The following is a 20,829-nucleotide window of genomic DNA, read 5'->3' on the forward strand; positions in this document are numbered from 1 at the left end:
TCCTATAGTCACAGGTCATAGGCCATGTCATGATGTTTGTGGACTTATTATATTTAAAATTTTATTGAACTATTAGTTTATGAATGTATATCAATAAGTTTGGTATCAAGTTATAGTTTATAATTAAAATTTTAGTATTATGTATTAATTAGTTTTTTTATTTAAGAGTAAATAATAAAAAATCCTAAATATTGATTTTTTTGTATGTCACTTGATATGTTGAAAACATCATTGGTTCAAATTACATGTTTATGATGTCCAAATACAAAAACATATAGTTCTTTTACAAATTAGGAATACAAATTACCAATATTGACAAGCTAGAACATAAAATAAGAGCCTCCTATCTGTTCTGTTCTCTGAAATATTGATAGATTTTGTGAATCAAAAACAGAAGCCCCATTCACCTCTTTACTTATTTAGAAATTTTTACATTCACCTACTTCTTTGAATGATGTGTGAATAACCAATCATAAGCATAGAATACTCCCCACATGGTTCTCTGAGCCTGTGTAATATATTTGCATGGGAAAAAACCATTCATTTCATGGCAGATTCCAAATGTAAAGGTAAAACATTACTAACCTAAAGAAAAACATATTTTTAGACCAAAATACAGCTTAGTTACCAAGCCTGATAAATTAGTGGAATCCTGTAGTATTTACATAGTAATTTATGATTTTTATTATTACAAAATGCATATATAAAACCTAAAAAACATCATGAAATTTGTGTGAAATTTATTAAGACCTAACAAATTACATCAAGTAGCAAAGGAGTACAAAGTTCACAACTAAAAGAAATCACAGCCCACTTTGTAAAGGCCAGTTTTATATTATTGGATGTTGTAACATGAGTGCATGTGTGTCACCTCATTCAACTTCTGTAATGTTAGTCAAACACTGTTGAAAGGTCAATAAAATACAAAATTATTATTTTGAGATAAGAGATTTAAGTTATTTAGATTAAACATATATGGTTTTGTGTTGTAATTTGCAGTAATTCTAGAACAACAGAAGCTTAACTTACATATATATTTTTTTTTATGGTGGTTACAAGGTTGGTAGAATCAACCAAACCTATACAATGATACAACATTGGAAATAACAGATGAAATATAAAGTTTTTTGAAAACAATGTTTGGTAATTACCTGGAAAGTATAGGAATTTTGCATGTCAAACTTGACAATATTCTGATATATAAAAGTACTTTTAATCTCAAAGTCAAAATTTCTTTGCATGCTGGGTAGTCAGTATTTGAAAATAAAAAATGTATGAGTAAATAATTAATTACAAAATGTTAAAACTTAATTTTTAAATCTGATACTTTGTGTGCAAATTCCTTGTAGTGTTTACTGATAACCTGTAAAGTTTCATGAAGATTTGTATACCTTTTAAAAAGTTATAGTATAACTGCTTTATGATTACTTTTGGGAATATAGGCTGAGTGGAATTCATCCACCCATATTAGGGGTTGAGTTAAATATTAAAGTAAAACTTTAATGCAATTTAACTGAATCAAACTAATATGTAGAAGTTAAAATAAATAAGTGCTAGGGAGGTAGAAAGGTAGTGGCGAGCCTTGAAATTTGTACCAATACAAAGGTACATTTGAGAAAAGCTATTTTGTAATGGGTGGTAAGTATCTATCCAAAATACATTTTGGTTTAGGAAAATGCTAATGTTTAGAATGTTAGAGTTGAGAACTTTATTAAGAATCTTTTGATTTTGTACTTTAACATTGTTTTTAGTGAACCTTTTGTTAGTGTAGTAAAGTGATTTTAGCATCTTCTTATTGTAACATATGAGGTTTATTTTGTCATTATCTGTTAATGTTATCAAAATTTCTGCACCATCTATTAAATAACACCACAAACAAACATTCATAAAACTTTCACTCTTTGAGTATTCAAGATTAGGTCAGTTATAAAATAACTGTGGTATGTCTAACAGTAGTTTCTTTATAATAGAACATAATTTTAAATAATATTACTCTCCTCACAACAAGAACTCAACTTTCACTAGGACTGTATATGACAGTTTGATTATATCTTAATCAATGTAATTTTTAGATATAGTATTAAAAAACTGAAGTTTTAAAAACTTACTTTTTTCAATAAATGATACTATTTTTAGTATATAAAAATATTACAATTTATGTCAGTAAAATTTATGAAAAATTTGAGTTCAGCACTTTGAATCATTTTGATGCAGATAAGCTGCTTGTGACTAGAAAGCACAATCCAAACAATTTTTTCATGAAATACTTCTCAGAAAAAATTTCTTTTTTAGAAAATGTATACTTTTTTCTAAATTTCTTTCAATGAGATGTGAATGTTAGTATTAGTAATTATAATAGTACAGCCAGCTGCTTGTAGGGTGGCATTTATTTAGAGGGAGGTAGAGTTTTTTTTGAATTACTACTTTATGCATTTAGATTATTTTTTTCATTTTAATTTAACTTATTGGAAATAATTTATTTTATTTTGAGATTAATTATTATGTAACTTATAAGACAAGATCACAGTGAGTTGTTAAGATAATTTATTAAAGATTTTTCACACATTTTCTAGACACACTTGCTCTTGTGTTTGTTGTGTATTGTTTTTTATTTGCTCTTGTGGGTAATAAGTATTATCTTTGACTTGAATTTGTGTACTGTATCTTTCTGTGTAATGAACTTGTGTTTGAGAGGAAAAAACATTCCATTACTTGGTATCCATGAATAGATTACTCTGAGGTAAATCTACAAGTCAAAAAATATCACAATGCTCTATCAGTTAGATTTAATTAGTATCTCCTTTTAAATGAAATAAATATATGTATATTGTACATTAAGTGTTATAATAATACTATATTGAATAATAAAGTTCATTTTACAGTAAATACTCAGAATCTTCCAGTTGTTTAGCAGGTCCACTTGTTAAAGTATCAACACTCAGAAAAGCCATAAATTCATGAAACATGAAGAAAATCAATGGGTATTTATTGAGATGGTTCTGTTACTGAGTAGGTTATATATTCCCTGTACAGCATGCTCATGAGCCATAATAGATGGTTCTAGTACATGATATCTCTCAAAAGCAGTATAAACATTTGCTGAACAATGTTGTAAGCAAACTTCAGTATTGTCAATGCAAGTTTGCCATATGTTGCTGGAATATAGAGAATAGTACACATGAAAATTGTTGCATCAGTGAGGCTTACAATTACCACATCAGACTAGCTGCTACCATTGAATTTCTGTTCAGTTTTTCAAATTAATGCTGTTTATCAGTTTTTCTTATTGCTTCATTTTTGTGATTGAATGAGAGAAATATATCTGTTAAAGAACGCGATCAAACTTTACCATTGTCAGGTTATTTTAAAGCCAACTGTAATGTAAGTTATCCAAGTAAGTCTTTAGTGCAGCTAATTATCTTTAGTTTTGGGTCATTGGGTCTCACTGTAATTTTGATTGTATCATGACTGGAATTCTAACTTTTTTCTCTCATGATTGGTTTTTCAGATCTGTCTGAATTTTTTTGACATTCGTTTAGAAACTTGAACAAAATTTTACCTTTCAATAATCTCAGGTGGTGATGCCTTATCAATGAAGATAAATGTTTCTTTGATACAATTAACATCCCTTTCAAGATTATTCTTGTCTCTTATCACTTGGTAAAATTTTGCTTTAGTTGTGTCTCCTCTTTGCTCGAGTCCAACTATGTCTAGGAGGCTAATCTCTAGAACTCTAAATTAGTGAAGTGATTCTCACCTCTTTCATACATTGATACACTGTGAAGAAAGATGAGTTCCCTAACTGATGAACCAAGGAACACTCATCTTCAAGTGGAAACACTCATGATATATTCTGTGTTTATCAGATTTAAATGGTTACTTTACTGCTAAACTTGTTGGTTGCAGAAAACATGGGTAAATTTAATCAAGAGTATAGATGAATAGTTCTTCATCATTTGTTTTGCATGCTGATCCAGTATGAAGTGTACTAACTGTATGTAGGTTGTTCGAGATTGAGCAGTGGATATATGCTATTCTAGTGTCCTTGTTGAATATTTTCTAAGATCCTTAAGCTGTGATGAAAGGTGGAGAATCTTTTGTTGTCTTAAGAAGTTCTGATGCTATCTGTTCTATTAGTCAGTGAATACAGATACAAACTTCTCGGTGTTAACTGTATTTTAAATAACACTTAATGTTTAAAATGAAAGGAAATTGCTAATGAAGGTTCAAGTGCTTGTATGTTAAGAGCTCATTCATTTTTATAGATTCAAAGATTCCTGGGTGACAGCAGATTTTTGGATTATCAGTGAACCAAATTGCTATTTGTTATGTGAAATGGACCAAAACATAAAGCATTGTCAAACTTCAGTACATCTTGAGATTGGATTTATAATATTGGTTTTGCTATAGCCCAGACTTAATAAACTATTATAAACTTTTCCCCACATTCTTGGGTTATTTTCTGTGAAGTGATCATTTTTGTTGCATAACACCTATTATATTGTTGGAAGCTTCATGCTTTCCATAACCCATAAGTTGTGGAAGATGGTTAAAACTGATAAAAAAAATTCCATCCATATTACATTGATGTATTATAAATTTCATCATCCAGAGACATTCCATCCTGTTGATGTCTTGTGGATTAGAAAATAGATAAGAAATATAATGTATACAGGAAAATTGCTGTGAGCCTTTTGTATACTGTACTTCATAAACTCCAATAGATTGTTGGGATGCTCTACTTCTCTTCTCTGAGTTCTGTAGCTGTAAACTAGAACCCATTGTATCAGTGGCCTGAAATTAGAGAATGGCTGCACACATAAGCATTGTTAATTGTGTGATTTTTATTTCTACAAATATAAGTGATATTTCTCAGTATAGCTTCCTTTTTTGACAGTTAACTATCAAAGAGTACAAGTATTTGTTTCTTGTTGACTTTATCAGTGGTCACCTCAATGAAAAATGACTTGTTATATTGTCATTTTTATGATGAAAAAGGGTGAATTAGTATTAGATGTATTCTCAGAAGCTCACTGTATATATATGTGTGTGTGTGTATTATGTTACAAAAAGTGTTTGTTAAATAGGCATCAATCACTCTATATGTTTATATTTCTAAACTTTTTTATATAGTCTCTTTTCCTTTAAACATGCTCGCCCTTTCAGCCGTGGGGGTGTTATAAAGTGACGGTCAATCCCACTATTCGTTGGTAAAAGAGTAGCCCAAGAGTTGGCGGTGGGTGGTGATGACAAGCTGCCTTTCCTCTCGTCTTACACTGCTAAATTAGGGATGGCTAGCGCAGATAATATAATTCACATCCTTGGAGTGGAATCCAATTTTGTCAGTTTTTGCAGGTTCCTGGTCACTGTATTCTGTATGATCATATTTGCAGCTCAACAATGCTATTTTCTTTCTTGGTTTTTTTAGAAGTTACATGAACTGGACATACTATGCTGAGTTATTAAGGGCTTATCGTGAAAGCCCAATAAGTACATGCTAAATCTGTGAAATCAGTGTACCTAGGAAATCATAACCTATAAATATAAAAGTCTGGGCTATTTAATTTAGGAACCTAAGATTTTGCAACTAAAATTAAGCTTGCACATAATTTGATATTTTTAGACTAGTTTGTTGGAAATAAGTTGAAAATTAGCTGAAATACTATTGATGCATAAATAATTCTGAAATGTAATAGAATAACAAAGAAAGAAATGATACATTTAGTTTTCCAAAGTATTCTTACTTTCCAAATTTTCAAAACAGAAATGTGTAATAGCTGGTTTGGACCAAGAGCTTTGATTGATACTCCACATGGTAATTCTTACAATGATTATACTCTGGAAATTAAATAGATGATAAATAGACTTAATTCTGAAGATCATTTGCCTCCAATATATTGTTCTATCACTAGGTGTACCTCAGACATAGTTATTCAGGTATTCCAGTGAATGCTTGTTACAGATACCAACTAAACACGTAGATGTTTTATGCATATAATGTTTTTTTATGGATTCTGGTTTAGATCATTTTCACAGATTAAGAAAACAGGTCTGTTTTATTGTTAAAGCTAGGTGATTACATTTGACATTTAGAAATCATAATTTCCTTTCCACTGTGTTAGTTCAATAGGCATATATATATATATTAATTCACAGTTGTTTTGTGTATATTGTGACAGAGGGACCAGTATTTGCAAGAGTGATGACTATTCAGTATTTGGATGTTCCTGTCTTACAACTAAAAAGGTACTTAAGAGTCTTCTAATGAATGAAGTTAAAAATACATGCTATGAAATAAAACTATCAGAAAACAGTTTTAATGCTCCACTTTAAGACATTGTTTTTGCATGTCTATATTAAGTCTCTTATATTTTATTGACTAGATCAGTGCAGGTTATGACTACAGAAGTGCAGGCTTGCTTCTGCATTTGTTTATCTTGATTTATTTATGCATCCTTACATCTTTCATTGTAGAGAAAAGATTAAGAGTTATTTTTTTAATATACTTTGTTTTTAAAATTTTAATTGTACTAATTCATTATATCTTATTGCTCAAGGTATTTTGACAGCCTAATCTTGTTTTATTGCTAAGAGTACATTTAGTGTTTAAGTAGCTATAACAATCATTTGCTAATACTGTAACTGTGAAGTGGTGAAAGAAAATACTTTAATATGGTTGAAGGAATTGGTTTAATATCTTAAAACCATTTTAGAGATGAAAAAGATTAGATGTTAAAAGAAAACGTACATAGAAACTTGTTGAAATTGTTTGTTAATATCAGGATGTTTTTGGTGGCTACCAAATTAGTTTTTATGTACCATACCAAACACTATGTAATGATTTGTTTTGATGAAGTAATGCATATTTTGTAACAAATAACAAGAAAATCTAAAGTTATTAGTGTAAATACTGTTTAACAAAAGTAAACGTCTGCTGTTGGTTGATAGGTACCTTTAAACATGCAACAAGCTAAGTGATGGTATTCTTTTTGTGTCATAACCTGGTGCTGTTATTGAAGAATCTTTAAGGTTGTTATTTATATTAAATAAATAATTGCACAAAATTTATTATAAATTACAAAAAAATCAAAGCTTCCATTTTCTCAAGTATAATAGTATTTTATACCGTACTGTAATAATCAATACTGATGATTTCATAAATTTGAATTTTGCCTTCATGAATATTGATCACAGATGGTTTTCACACCCATTAGAAGTTTCTATGATCAGGAATTATAACAGGCTTCATTTAATATGACATTAAGCTAATTGTGACATAAATTTCAAGTGTTGTTTTTTTCTAAGAGAGATCAAAAGCCAGTTGTTGAGAATTTTTTGTTTCGTTGTTATAGTTTTCTTTGTACTCATTCAGATGGGGAGTGTAAAATATTTTACTACTTTTGAATGATTTTATGTGGAATTAATTTTGTATTTTGTGTATATGTTATTAACAATAGTTGGTTAGGGCTATTTATTGTAGCTCCACAGTTAACTAGTAATTTTTATTGTTTTTATATGCTTGTCTTAGAAATTTCATATAATTTTATTTTCTTGAATTAATATTTTTGTATCTTTGTGCACTTGATTTGTAAGAAATGAAATACCATGTTGAACTGTTTCCATCAAATTAGAATCTTTATAAGTGCATTGTGGCTAGTTATTCTTTGTAATGAGTTTGTATTTCTATTACATTTTTTAAACAATTAAATACCTTTTCACATTGTATTTAAGGATTTCAACCTTAGAAACACAAGTACAGGATTATAAGAATTCATTTTTTCCCAAACTTGATTCTGGAAGTAAGTATACACATTGTTGTTTTATTTTTATCTTGTTCAATATTTGCTGTTGTCTTTCTCACTTATGCAATATTTTTTTTGCACTTACTATTTAGACATATTTTATTATTTTGACTGCCTTTTTTATTTTCCAGTTTTTCTAACACCACAACAACATTTTTATGGTTTCTGTATCTACATCTTTTTCTACTATTTAATGTTTGTAAAAATTATGAAAATGTGGTTAGAGTTGGTATGTGTATGTTGTTGTTAATCAGTGAATAAGTTAAAAAAAAGGAATGGATGAATTGAAAAGAATGTATTATTTGCTTGCTTATAATTATTTTATAATTTTTTGTTATTTTCAATGGATAAAATTAATGCCTAAAAAGTTATTTCCTACATTGTAACATGATCCTGAAATTATGATGATAAGAGGTTTTAATCCTCTTTTCTCTGTAGGATTTATTTCAGCCCTGTTTGAATAGTCCTATTACTGGATTGTATGGATATTTTACATAAAAAAATAGTTATGTGGATCAGAACTTTGTCCAGGAACTGCTTTATAGCCTTTAAATAATTAATTCTCAAACTTGTCATATTTGTGAAATGTATAAAAGTCTGGTTTTGGTAACTTATGAAAAAAAAATGAAAATGACTGTCATTTAAATTGAAATATCTACTTATGCATCATTAAGAAAAGTTTTGTTACATAATTTTTCTTCAGAATTTTTACAAAAAGGCTTTGTACTGGTTACTGAATTGCTTTGACAAAATCATGAAATTATTATTGTTTCCCTCATAGAATGAAGTCATATTGCTACATACATTTTGCAAATAGCTATACTTTTTCAAGCATATAACCTAATTTTAAAATATATGACTTTTGGCTTTGGATGTTAATGTTTTTTGACTTTAGTAATATTTATTTTCTAGAAATATCATTTCTGGTTATTTTAACATTCATTGGTGAATATTAACTTATTTAAAACTTAAACATTTTTAAATTTTTTTATAACAAAAAAGTTATCAAATGTAACAAGAAGAAAATGTTTAATTGAAAGATAGTTATAATTTCTTATACCTGATATTTGTGTGTATAATTGAGAGTCTAACAGATAGATCATGTTAAAAAGATCATTTTCAGACTTGGAGCCCCCTTATGGGTCAGCAATAAGTCTGTGGATTAACACACTAAAATTAAGGCTTTGATTCTCCACAATGGGCACAGCAGATAGTACCAATGTGGCTTTGCTTAAAAAAAAAAGAAGTAAAAGAATCTTGGAAAAACTACCCTTTAAGGTTGAGTATATTATATTAAAATGAGTTAGAACATGGAAATTTATAAATTGCTTCTAAACCAATCAATTGCATCATTTGATTCAGAACTACATTTTATCATTGTTTGGCAATTTATAGATAGTGATGCCATTGAAAACTGATAACTTTTTTGGAAAATGTAATAATCTTTTTCTTGCAAAGTATTCAGATATTCATTCTATAAAGATATGTTCAGATTGGGTATTTATAACTTCCAAGATGGGGATATCTGTTCTACTTAATGACATACAAAAACAAATGAATATTGATCGCATTGGGTAACAAGGATCATCAAGAAATGGATCTAGAACGAGTTATGTCATGGTAAGCAAAGTGCAACATCTTGTTACAGTTGAGAAACCAAGAAAATAAAGCTTAGTTCAAAAATTGTCCATGTGCTTCATGAAACAGTATGAAAAATAATCAAGAAAGTTCTCCATTTGAAAATGAGGCCTACAGGGTATGGACTCACCAAAGTAAGGATTACAGTCATTCCTCAAGTATATGGAGAATGGAATGAGTATTTGTACTATGCTATATGCAAAAACGAGGTCAAATTGCCTGACACACTACTTATATATTTCTGTGTAATCAGACTACTGAAGTGGGCATTGGGAAACTGTTGGATGAACTATTAAAAAGCATAGGGATAAGTGATGTGATTTGGACCTGACACTCATTAGATGGAGCTTTTTGCAATGGAAACTATGCTGCTGAGCTGTTGTACCAGTTACAGATGCACAGTTGTCAGATGGAGAATAGCCAAATTTGATGACATGGACTGTAACACTTTTCAATTCCCAAAATCATTTTAATATAATTCATACTCCACCTTTGTATAAGAAGGTGTAGGCAAACAATAGAGAGTATTACTTGTTACTTTGAAAACTATTCTAAGATTATCCTGATTAAAGTAAATTATTGCCACATTTTGGCATGAGTAATTCAATGTTCTCTTAAATTGGTATTTGAAATAAAAAATTGTATCTATAATTACTTACAGTTTTAGTAATATCTTCCACATAATACTATAAGAATTAAATTAATGTTTAAAAGAGCATTGTTTCAGACATGATACCATTGTTTTAAATGTGTTTTTATTTCATGTTTTATTTCTCTGTGTGTATGCATACAAATATTATACAGAGAGAGAAATATAAAATTTGTGCATGTGCAGGGTTTCATCTACAATTTTAATATCTACAAATCCACAGAATTACAGTACAGTTTTGGCAGATATCAATTATTGTCATTGTTAATAGTGAATTCACCTTAGTCAAATCAACTAGTTACCAGTTAATAATTAGATATATATAGAAAAATATTACAATAATGTATGAAAAATTTAAGATTTTGCAATGAAGCCACTGATCATTTTTGAATATCTGATTATGTTTACTTTTGTTCTAGAAATGTTGTACTAGTGATTATAATTTGGACAAATTATCAAATTAACTACTACAAAATATTAACTCCATATAGGTACTTTTATTATTGATATATGAATTTCTCTCAATGTAGAATTCTTAGTTAATAGCTTTTATTTAATTGAAGTCTAAATGTATTCCTCAAATCAAGTGTCTATAATTTATGTATAAAAATGATTATCTTTCAGGAGTATAAGTTGCTAGATTTTGTATTTTTGTGGTGTGTACATTCCTAATATCACTAGTGCCTATAATTTTGTATCAGAGTGATTGACTTTCAAGGGTTTCAGTTGCTAGTTTTTGTATGATTGTGATACATGTATTGCAGTTTAACTGGTGTGTATAATTTATCTATAAGAATGTTTGCCTTTCAGGAGTTTCATATACTAGTTTCAACATGATAATAGTGTGTGTATTGTCATAATATAATAACAAGGACATTGAATCCATTTGAATTTCTATTAGTGAATGTAAAGGGAAAAGACTTTTAGTGGGAATTTGTACAGACTACCAAATGATACTGATGAAATTAGTGAAAATTTTACAGTGAGGTTAAGGTTTCAGCTGTTAATAAAGTTATAATTATGGGTGATTTTAATTTCAGGCATATTGATTGGGAAATGCTGGAGTCAAACCATGTGGGAGAAGGATATTTGGAAACTGTTGAAGATAGTTTTCTTCACCAATCAGCCAAGGAACTTACTAGAAATAATGCTATTTTAGATTTATTGTTAACTTCAAATATAGAAATGATAGAGAGGGTGGAAATTGGGGAACATTTGGGTGCAAGTGATCATTGCTCTATTGGGTTTGATGTTTTGTTGCATATGGAGATAAGTAATATAATGATAGTTTGGTTACAGATTTCAAATAAGCAAAATTTAAATGATTGTGACCAGCATTATTTGTTGTAAATTGGCCAGCTGAGTTATATGAAGACACTGATCAAATTTGGAAAAATTTTAAAGATAAAATTTTAAATATTCAAGATAAACATATTCTTTATAGAGAGAAAAGAGTAGCTAGAAGTAAAAACCAGGTTTGCTTGCAAAAAGTAAAAGAGATATAATTAAAGAAAAGCATTATAAATTTCAAGAAACTTAATTTGATTGGCATGACAAGAGATTCAGAAAAAGCTGGTGAAAAAGCAAATTAGGACATCAAAAAGGATGCATGAGAAAAGGTTGGCTGAAAATATAAAATTAAAATAATGATTTCTTTAAATTCATTAAGAATAAACAAAATGTTTATTTTTGTTTCAAGGGTAGGACCCTTGAGGGATGATAAAGGAAGGCTCATATCAGTTATTAAATTTTGCTTTTGTCTTCAGTTTTTTACTAAGCAGTATTTTACATCTTGAACAATTGATAGAGGGAAGCGAGATTGAACAAGATGACTGCAATAATCTGAGCTGGTTAAGAAAAACTGAGAAGTTTAAAGAATGATAAGGGGCCTGGGCCAGATATTTCTTCAGGAGTTTGAAAGGAGGTTAAAGATTTGACAATGTGAACCTCTTGCTACTATTTTGTATCAGTTTTTGAATTATGGGCAGGTACCAGAGTATTGGAAATTAGCTAATGTAACTTCTATTTTCAAGGAAGGTGATAAAAATTGTCCCAGTGATTATAGATCCATTAGTCTTGCATCAGTTGTGGGAAAAGTTTTGGAAAGTTAATTAAAGGTAATTTGCTAAGTCATACAACAAAATGTAGAATTTTATTGGATAGTAATCATAGTTTCATTAAGGGAAAATCGTGCCTTGCAAATCTTTGGACATTCTTTGAAAGGGTTATTGCTTATGTAGAATAGGGCAAAAGTGTAGGATTGGTGTATCTAAATTTTCAGAAAGCATATGACAAGGTGCCATATAAAAGTTTTGTACAGAATATAGTCTATATGTATGGGGGATAAGTCAGCAAATTTCATAGAAAAGTGACTGGATGGAAGATGGTGGAGATTTGTTACAAATGAAGTTCAGTCAAATTGGATTAATACCACAATTGGGTTACCTCAGGGCTCACTTTTAGGACCTTTACTCTTTTTGATTCACATTAATGACATAGATGAAGGAATGATCAATAAATTACTTAAATTTACAGATGACATTAAGGTCTTGGGTGTTGCTGGCTGTAAAGAAGATTCAGCTGTTTTAGAAATGGATTTAGATTGTTTAGTGAATTGGACAAATAAATAGCAGATGGGTTTTATTTATAAGAAGTGCAACATAATGCATGTATATTATCATAACTTGAACTATAAGTATAATTTGGATAGGAATAATGTTAACCATGTCATGAAAACAGGGATTTTGGTGTAATAGTTTATTGGTTTCTATATTCATCCAAGCAGTGTGCTGTTGCTAGTGGTAGGGTAAAGAGGATTTTGGTTATATGTACAGAAATATTGAATACAAGTCTAAAGAGATTATCATTTCATTGTATAAGTTCCTTGTTAAGCCACACTTGGAATACTGTATTCCAAGCTTAATAAGTATATGAATGATAAGGGCTAGCTTTAAATTTTTTTGATATTTATTTATTAATAGTTTTAGTTTAGAGAATGTTGTCCTAAAACATTTTTTATGTTGACCTATTTATCAGCATGATTGCCTTTAATGAGTTTCAGTTGCTAGTTTTGTGTGATCATAATTTTTGTATGCTTCTTCTGGTATCACTGATCTTTATAATATTATATTTATAAAAATGATTGTTTTGATGATTTTTTATTGGTAGTTTTGTTTATGTTTGTGCTGTTACTATAGTCTATACTATACCTAAAATAATAATTCCTTTTGAGAATTTATTATTTGTAACATAGATTTTTAATTTCAGTTTTGAAAGGAGATGTGATCTTTCCAGTGGAAACATGACTATGTTTTACACATTACAGCATAATTATAAATGTTTTAAAACACATGCAACAGCATCAGTTGTAAAATTTTGTGTAATAAATGATTAATAATTTATTTGTTGTTCATTTTAAATACTTAGACCTAATAGAAGATTACCAATCCTTTCTGAGGTCAGAAACATTCACTTCTCAAGTTCAAGTTTCTTTTCAGGTTTGTTTGGTAAGTGTTAGTTCAGTAGACCTGAAGAATTTTATCAAAAATGTTTAAGTTATTAAAACCTGAAAAATCGGTTTCTGTCTTTAAAATATTAATTTTGTTATTACCAATTTCCATTATTTTTGAGATTTTTAATAGCCACAAGGAAATATTTTTTGTTGTTTAAATTATAAATTATCAATATTTTGTTCTTAATGTATCAATTTTTAGTTGAATTATTTGGAAAGCAAATAAGTAATTTGCAATAAATGGAATGTGGTTTTCATTTGTTTAGTTTTATCAATTTACTACTGAAATATATCTGTAAGAGTAATTTGTGTCTAGTTTACTATCTTACATTAAAAAAGTAATCAAATTATTTGATTTACTAATGAATTTTATAATGAAGCTGCTTCAGAATAGCTTGTTTCATATACTAAAATTGACACTTTTGGCTACAGTGTTTTGTATGGATTTATCCTTTTTTCTCAATGTATAGTGAATTTTTAAAAGCATTTGTGATTAATTGGTGGTTTTATTTGCATAACCTTTAGTATTTATTGAATTAATATTGTCAAGTTTTGTATAGGGGAGGATGGATTCTTTACAGTAGGTGTCTGTAACTTGTTGGCAGTAGGTTTTGAGCAATGAAATAGACAGCACACAGTTTATTTGTTTTTAAATAATATATTCAAAAGAAGTCAAATCTATATACAAATATTCTTTACATAGTTAATCACCACAGTTGTATCCAGAATCTTAAATAATCATTTCTTATTGTCAAGTGTCTACACAGGACTAGTTCAGTTACTTTTGAACCCAGCTGACAAGACAAATTCTTTTCTTCTATGCTATTGCAATACAATCATTGATAAGTTCATTTCAATACCCTGTTATTGAAACAGTATCACTGTTTACTCTTACTCTTAAATAAGAGTAATAATGACTTCTTCCAAGTCTGGATTAAAGCTGAATCCAGAGCTTTAAGTAATTCTATTTTATGTCAGAAATCCACATAGGCTGGTTCATTTACTTTAGAAAGCCCTTTGAAAAGAAAATTATTCAGTGGGTTTGAACAATGAAACAGACAGCACACAACCCATTTACTTTAAAAGAATGTGTTCAAAAGAAGTCAAATGTATATACAAATATTCTCTGCATAGCTAATCACCACAGTTGTATCCAGAGTCTTAAATAATCATTTCTTATTGTCAAGTGTCTACTCAGGACTAGTTCAAATACTCTTGAACCCAACTGATAAGACATCTTATTCTCCTTTATCTATGGTAATTTCACTTTAAAAAGTGCTATTATTTATGGCTGAACTCATAAACACACAATTTATATCTATTTGATTATCTCTCTTAGTAATATTGTTTTACTTGGACTCACTTTACATATCGCCTGTTAGGGCTAAACGAAAAATTACACAGTCTAATTTTATTTACAACAACTTTTTTCTGATTTATTTTCACATGCAATCACTATATATACATTTCCCATCTAAAACCTACAATTTTCCATAAAGTATGAGACACTTTGATGTAACAATACTTATACTCACTTAAAATAAGGTACGATTCCTACTAAGTTACATAACACAATTTGTCCTAAGTATTGCATTTAAAATAATTACTGTTAACATTCTTGTTGTGAAAACTAATTAATCATTGAATATGAGATCACTAAATGAGCTAAATAATAACTTTTCTACTCTTGTATATCCAACAATAAGCCCCTCTTCAAGAACAGTAGTTAAAATATTTTTTACTCTATACAGAAATATTCTTAGTTCACACACTAAGTTTCCTTGTGTAGTCTGCAACAACATTTGCATTTCCCTTGTTGATCGCTCATTGCATAGGGGATCTGGTAGGGCTTAACCTTAATAGGATCTATTGTTTTTGTCTGGTCCATCTGTGAAGACATTTGTGTATTAGCACATTTGCTTTTGATAGTTTTTCTTCTGCTTGCCTATCATTTCTTTACTTATGTTGATGTTGTGAATTGTCTCATCTCTTCCAAATGGTCTCAGGCCTAGTAGGTCTTTCATCTTCTAAGACAAAGTTATTGGCTTCTGGTTTTGCATCTATGACAGCCTTACATGCAACCTCCATCCCAATAGCTGAATCTGGTAGGTCTTCTTCTTCGTTGAAGTACCTCTTCCACAGATTGAAATGCTAGAACTTTGTCTTTTCATCCACTTTCACTTTATAGTACATGCTGTTGACTGCTTCCTCTACTTCAAAAGGTCCTTTCCATTACAGGGTGAGTTTGTTGTTGTTAAGATCTTCTGTCCTATCTTGAAAAGTTGATCCTTGGTCTTCACATCACAGACGTGTTTCCTTTTTGCCTTTGATATGTTTAGTTTCTTCAGTGGAACTGCTTTCATAGATTTGGTACAATACTTCTTTCCAGTCCTCTGTTTTGTAAGTCTCTTTTCATTTTGTATTGTATTTTCATCTGTCATGAGTAAGCTTTCTTTCAAAGTTTAAGGTCTGAAGATTGTGTTGTAATAATGGAAGTATTGTTGTATGAAAGTTTGTGACCTGTGACTTCAGAATATGAATAAATAGCTGGGTGCCTGGACTTAAGTAGTGGATAGCTGGTCATGTTGGGTAAACCTAAATGCTAATCAGCTATATTTTTAAGTGGCATTTATTTTGCCAGTGTTTATGACCTTAATGTCACTACAAGTATACTTATATGTGAACTGTGAACTTTATATTGAAAGAGATATGTAATGCAGAGGCATGGAATATATATATATATGTATATATATTAATCTAGCTCAATTTTAAATCAAGAAGGAGAGTTGCTTTTTAATTCATGAAGTTTGTGACCTCATAAAGCGGAAGCAAATAATGAGGGGAAATTTAGGGATGCTGTGAAAGTAGCCAGAGACTGGTATTTGTTGTTTAGAAGTGTGCATGTAATATTTGCTAGAAATTCAGCTGAATTGCTATTGTTTAACAATTGTTTGTGCAGAAGTATAATTTTTTCATATAAGATACAGTAATTATGAGATTTTTTTTTTTAGTGTGAAGATGCTCCTTTTGATAAAATCTGTGGTGTGATACTTCAGGTTAATACTTCTCATAAGTGTAAAAACATACCAAGTAAGTTTGCCATAGCTGTATTCTTCTATTATTTTTTTAATTTAGTGCTTATTATTGTATTAGCTTTCAGATCAGTGTTTCTTACAAATATAGATAAGAGTAAAAAGATATATCTGTATTATATTAATATTTTAATCTCAATTCTTTATTTGTACATAAAGTATTGGAAATAATTGTGGAAGCAGCAAAATAAAATGATATAAAATGCAAATACTACAGAAATTCAACACTTTATTTTGTGAAAAAGAAATTCACTTGGGTATCATAACATGTTGATAGCTGTAATCCAGCCAATTAGAAAGTGCTATCCCAGTTTTAAATCCTATAAAGTGCAAGCAGTCATACTGTGACAGGTAATAGTAATGTGAACTCTGTCATGTCTTCCAAAATGGTAATACCACATGACAGGTATGCAGAAATCAATGTTTTGGCCAATCAAGGATACTTTGTGCAAAACCTTGAAGCAAGACTTGATTTTTAAGTGGAGGCTATACACAAGACTTTGAAAATAGTGTATAAAATTGGGCATGTTAATAATAGAGCTGTAAAGGTAGGAAACCAAAACTTTCCCAAAATGTGATTAGGTATTTTGAGCTGTTTTCTTTACAAGATAGACAGTGTTCAAATACAGGTCTTCCAATGATCTTGTTATTATAGATATGATTGTTATCTCAATAACAATAAAAGCGCATTAGATGTGTGGTTGCTTGAACACTACTGCTGAGTAGAAATAACCAAACCAAAAGTTGAAATGGGCAATGAAACACAATCAACAGTGGAATGAGCAAAGCTTGAAGCATGTTTGTTCCAGTTGAAACCAACTTCAAATTGATGGACCATAATCAACAGTTGTTTGTGTCCTGGCAGAGAGGAGGATGGTATCGTGGGTGGAGATAGTACAAGTCTGGAGCTATGTCTCTTCCAGTAGTAGTAGCAATGCACTTGAAATTAATGACACCCTAACTACTGACAAATACCTGCAAATTTTGATCCATCATGCCATTGACAGAGGTAAACATTGCATAGGGCTGGGATTTATTTTCCATCAAAACAGTAGTCCCAAGTATACAGCAAATATGAAGAAATAATTCTTGATGGTACAGAAGCTGATGGGACACTGAAAACCATAGTGTGACCTGCAAATGATCTCTGTATGAATATTCCTAAGTTTTATGATATCATATAAAAGCTTAGAAGGTTTTAAGTGATCAAAGAACTTGTTGAATTGTGGAAAGTAATGAAGTATGCTTGGAACAGCATTCTACAACTGTGTATTGAAAAATTGTATTGCAGCTTGAAAACGAGTTGTAGTGTTTTATAACAAAGTGACTCATGTACAAAATACTAGTGCATTTAAATGTATAATGTACTTTATTTGTATTTCCTCTGGTAATGGTTTTTTATCATTAATAAATTCACTCTATAATTGTCTTTACTCATTTTTTCTAACCCTAATATGTGTATCATTTGCATATTTTGTAATTGTTTCTATCACTAAGCTATATGGAAAACAATTTCAATTTTGTTAAGAGAAGCTGAAAGGAAAGACTGGTTTGTGATTTTGAATATAAAACTAAGTATAAATCATTTTACACATACAGTCATGTGAAAAAATTAGGACACCCTATGAAAGCCTGTGTATTTGTGTAACATATTTGGATATATAGATATTTAATCTCAATTTTAACAATACTGGGAAATTATAGGAATATAACTAAACAATTAAAACTGAAGAAAAGATTTTTCAAGATCTTCTGTAAATGTCATGTTACAAAAATGCATATTCGAACTGAGAAAAAATTTAGGACACCCTACCCCCTTTGGCTGGAAATAACTGCAGTGGGATGCTTCTTGTAGCCATCTATTAATCTTTGACATCAGTCTGAAGAAAGTTTGCCCCACTCCTCAATGCAGAATTCTGTCAGCTGTGAGATGTTTGAGGAGTTTCTTGCATGTACAGCCCGTTTCAAGTCGCCCCACAGCATCTCAATAAGATTGAGATCTGGGCTTTGACTTGACCATTCCAGGACTCTTCATTTCTTAGTTTTAGGCCAGTCCTTGGTGGATTTACTGGTATGTTTTGGGTCATTGTCATGTTGCAGGGCCAGTTCTGCTTCAGCTTTAATTTTCTTACAGGTGGTCTCACATGATCCTCAAGCACCCTCTGATACACAGAGGAATTCATGGTGGATTCTATGATTGTGAGCTGCCCAGGTCCTGCTGCAGCAAAGCAGCCTCAAACCATGACACTTCCACCTCCAAGCTTCACAGTTGGTGTGAGGTTCTTTTCTTGGAATGCTGTATTTGGTTTATGCCAAACATGTCCTCTGTTCTGGTGTCCAAATAATTTAATTTTGGACTCATCTGTCCAAAGAACATTATTCCAGAAGTCCTGGTCTTTGTCTACATTCTCTCTGGCAAACTATAGTCTGGCCTTGATGTTTTTCTTAGAGAGCAAAGGTTTCCTCCTTGCACACCTCCCATGCAAGTTAAACTTGTGCAGTCTCTTTCTGATTGTAGAGGCATGCACTTTCACATGAACAGTAGCCAGAGCCTGCTGTAGGTCCCGTGATGACATGTTAGGGTGTTTGGAGACCTCTTTTAGCATCTTGCGGTCTGCTCTCGGGGTGAACGTGCTTGGACAACCAGACCTGGGCATGTTGGCAGTTGTTTTGAAAGCCCTCCACTTGTTGATTATTTTCTGGACAGTGAAATGGCTGATTTCAAACTCTTTTGAGATCTTTTTAAATCCCTTACCAGACTCATAAGCTGCTACAAATTTCTTTCTGAAGGCCTCAGACAGCTCTTTTGCTCTCACCATGGTGCTCACTCTTACTTCAACAGTCAGGAGCACACCAAACTAAATGTCTGAGGTTTAAATAGAGCAAGCCTCATTCACAGTGCTGAGTAACAATCTTCTAATCACGTGCACCTGGTGTGATACACCTGTGTGTGAGTTGAGCCATTTTAAGTGGGAATAAATCTGGGGTATCCTAACTTTTTCTTCAGTTAGAATATGCATTTTTGTAGAATGACATTTACAGAAGATCTTGAAAGTCTTTTCTTCAGTTTTAATTGTTTAGTTATATTCCTATAATATCTCAGTATTGTTAAAATTGAGATTAAATATCTATATATCCAAAAATGTTACACAAATACACAGGCTTTCATAGGGTGTCCTAATTTTTCACATGACTGTATGTAGAGTTGAGTATAATATACCCAAATGATTTTGAATACGCAAATAAACAAGCCATGCTAGAACCAAAGTTCATATAAAGCCCTGGTGAAAAGATGTGCATCTGCACTAAAGTTTGGAATTGTTTGTCATTTCATAGGTGGTATCATGCCACCAAATTCTTGTGTGGGTTTTAAGAAGAGTATGTAACAACCCTTTTCAATTTAAAATATTCATATACTCAAATCATAGATATGTGTTCATATCAGGGATTTAGGATTTCCAAGATGGTGGTATAATATGTATTTAATGGCATTGGTAAACAAAAAGATATGGATGAAGTATGATCACCAGAACCATTCAGCAAGATATGCAGAATAAGTCATACCCTAGCCATGGTAAGCAAAATGCTGTCCTTTGTAACAGGTAAGAATCCATGAATGCAAAGGTTAATTGTAAAATCCATTTACCTGTTCTAAGGAAAAGTATGTAACATAATCAAAATGGATATTTGCTTTTAAAAGTGAACAGGTTGCCTCCCTGACATATCAATCCAACTTTTGAGTATCTTAAGCAGCTGATGAGTGAAATTGGTATTCCTGCTATTCTGCCATAAAGACATGCCTTTTAAGTTGTCAGACTCTGTCTATGGACTTCTGTGTAACTTGGAGTATTGAAACAGGTGATGGAAACTCATCTTCCTCATATACAAGATAGATTATTAAAGGTAGTTAGGGTGGAGTTGTATGCTTTGGACTTGAAAGTCTTACATTAGAGACTTTTACAGTGGAAACTATGCCTAAGACTATTGTTGAGATGCATGGTCATCAGATAAAACATGATTGGATGTAGCGATACTGACTGTAACAACATGATGAGGCTTCAGAATTATTTTTAATGTAATGCACTCCTTTTTGTTTATAAAAGCAAAATACTGTTTTATGGATGTTACTAAGAATAG

General features: G+C 30.6%; 1 protein-coding gene across 3 annotated transcripts in view; it reads left to right on the forward strand.

The window, feature by feature from the left end:
- The window catches only part of LOC143236948 (AP-5 complex subunit beta-1-like), an 82,560-nt gene that overhangs the window by 38,908 nt on the left and 22,823 nt on the right, over window positions 1-20,829 (forward strand). For all 3 annotated transcript variants that reach the window (XM_076475664.1, XM_076475663.1, XM_076475665.1), the window contains 4 exons: window positions 6,180-6,246; window positions 7,732-7,799; window positions 13,516-13,595; window positions 16,612-16,690. In XM_076475664.1, coding sequence (XP_076331779.1) covers window positions 6,180-6,246; window positions 7,732-7,799; window positions 13,516-13,595; window positions 16,612-16,690 — 294 coding nt within the window. The remainder of the gene's footprint in view (window positions 1-6,179; window positions 6,247-7,731; window positions 7,800-13,515; window positions 13,596-16,611; window positions 16,691-20,829) is intronic.

Source organism: Tachypleus tridentatus, chromosome 13 (genome assembly GCF_004210375.1).
Source record: "Tachypleus tridentatus isolate NWPU-2018 chromosome 13, ASM421037v1, whole genome shotgun sequence".
Lineage (NCBI taxonomy): Eukaryota > Metazoa > Arthropoda > Merostomata > Xiphosura > Limulidae > Tachypleus > Tachypleus tridentatus.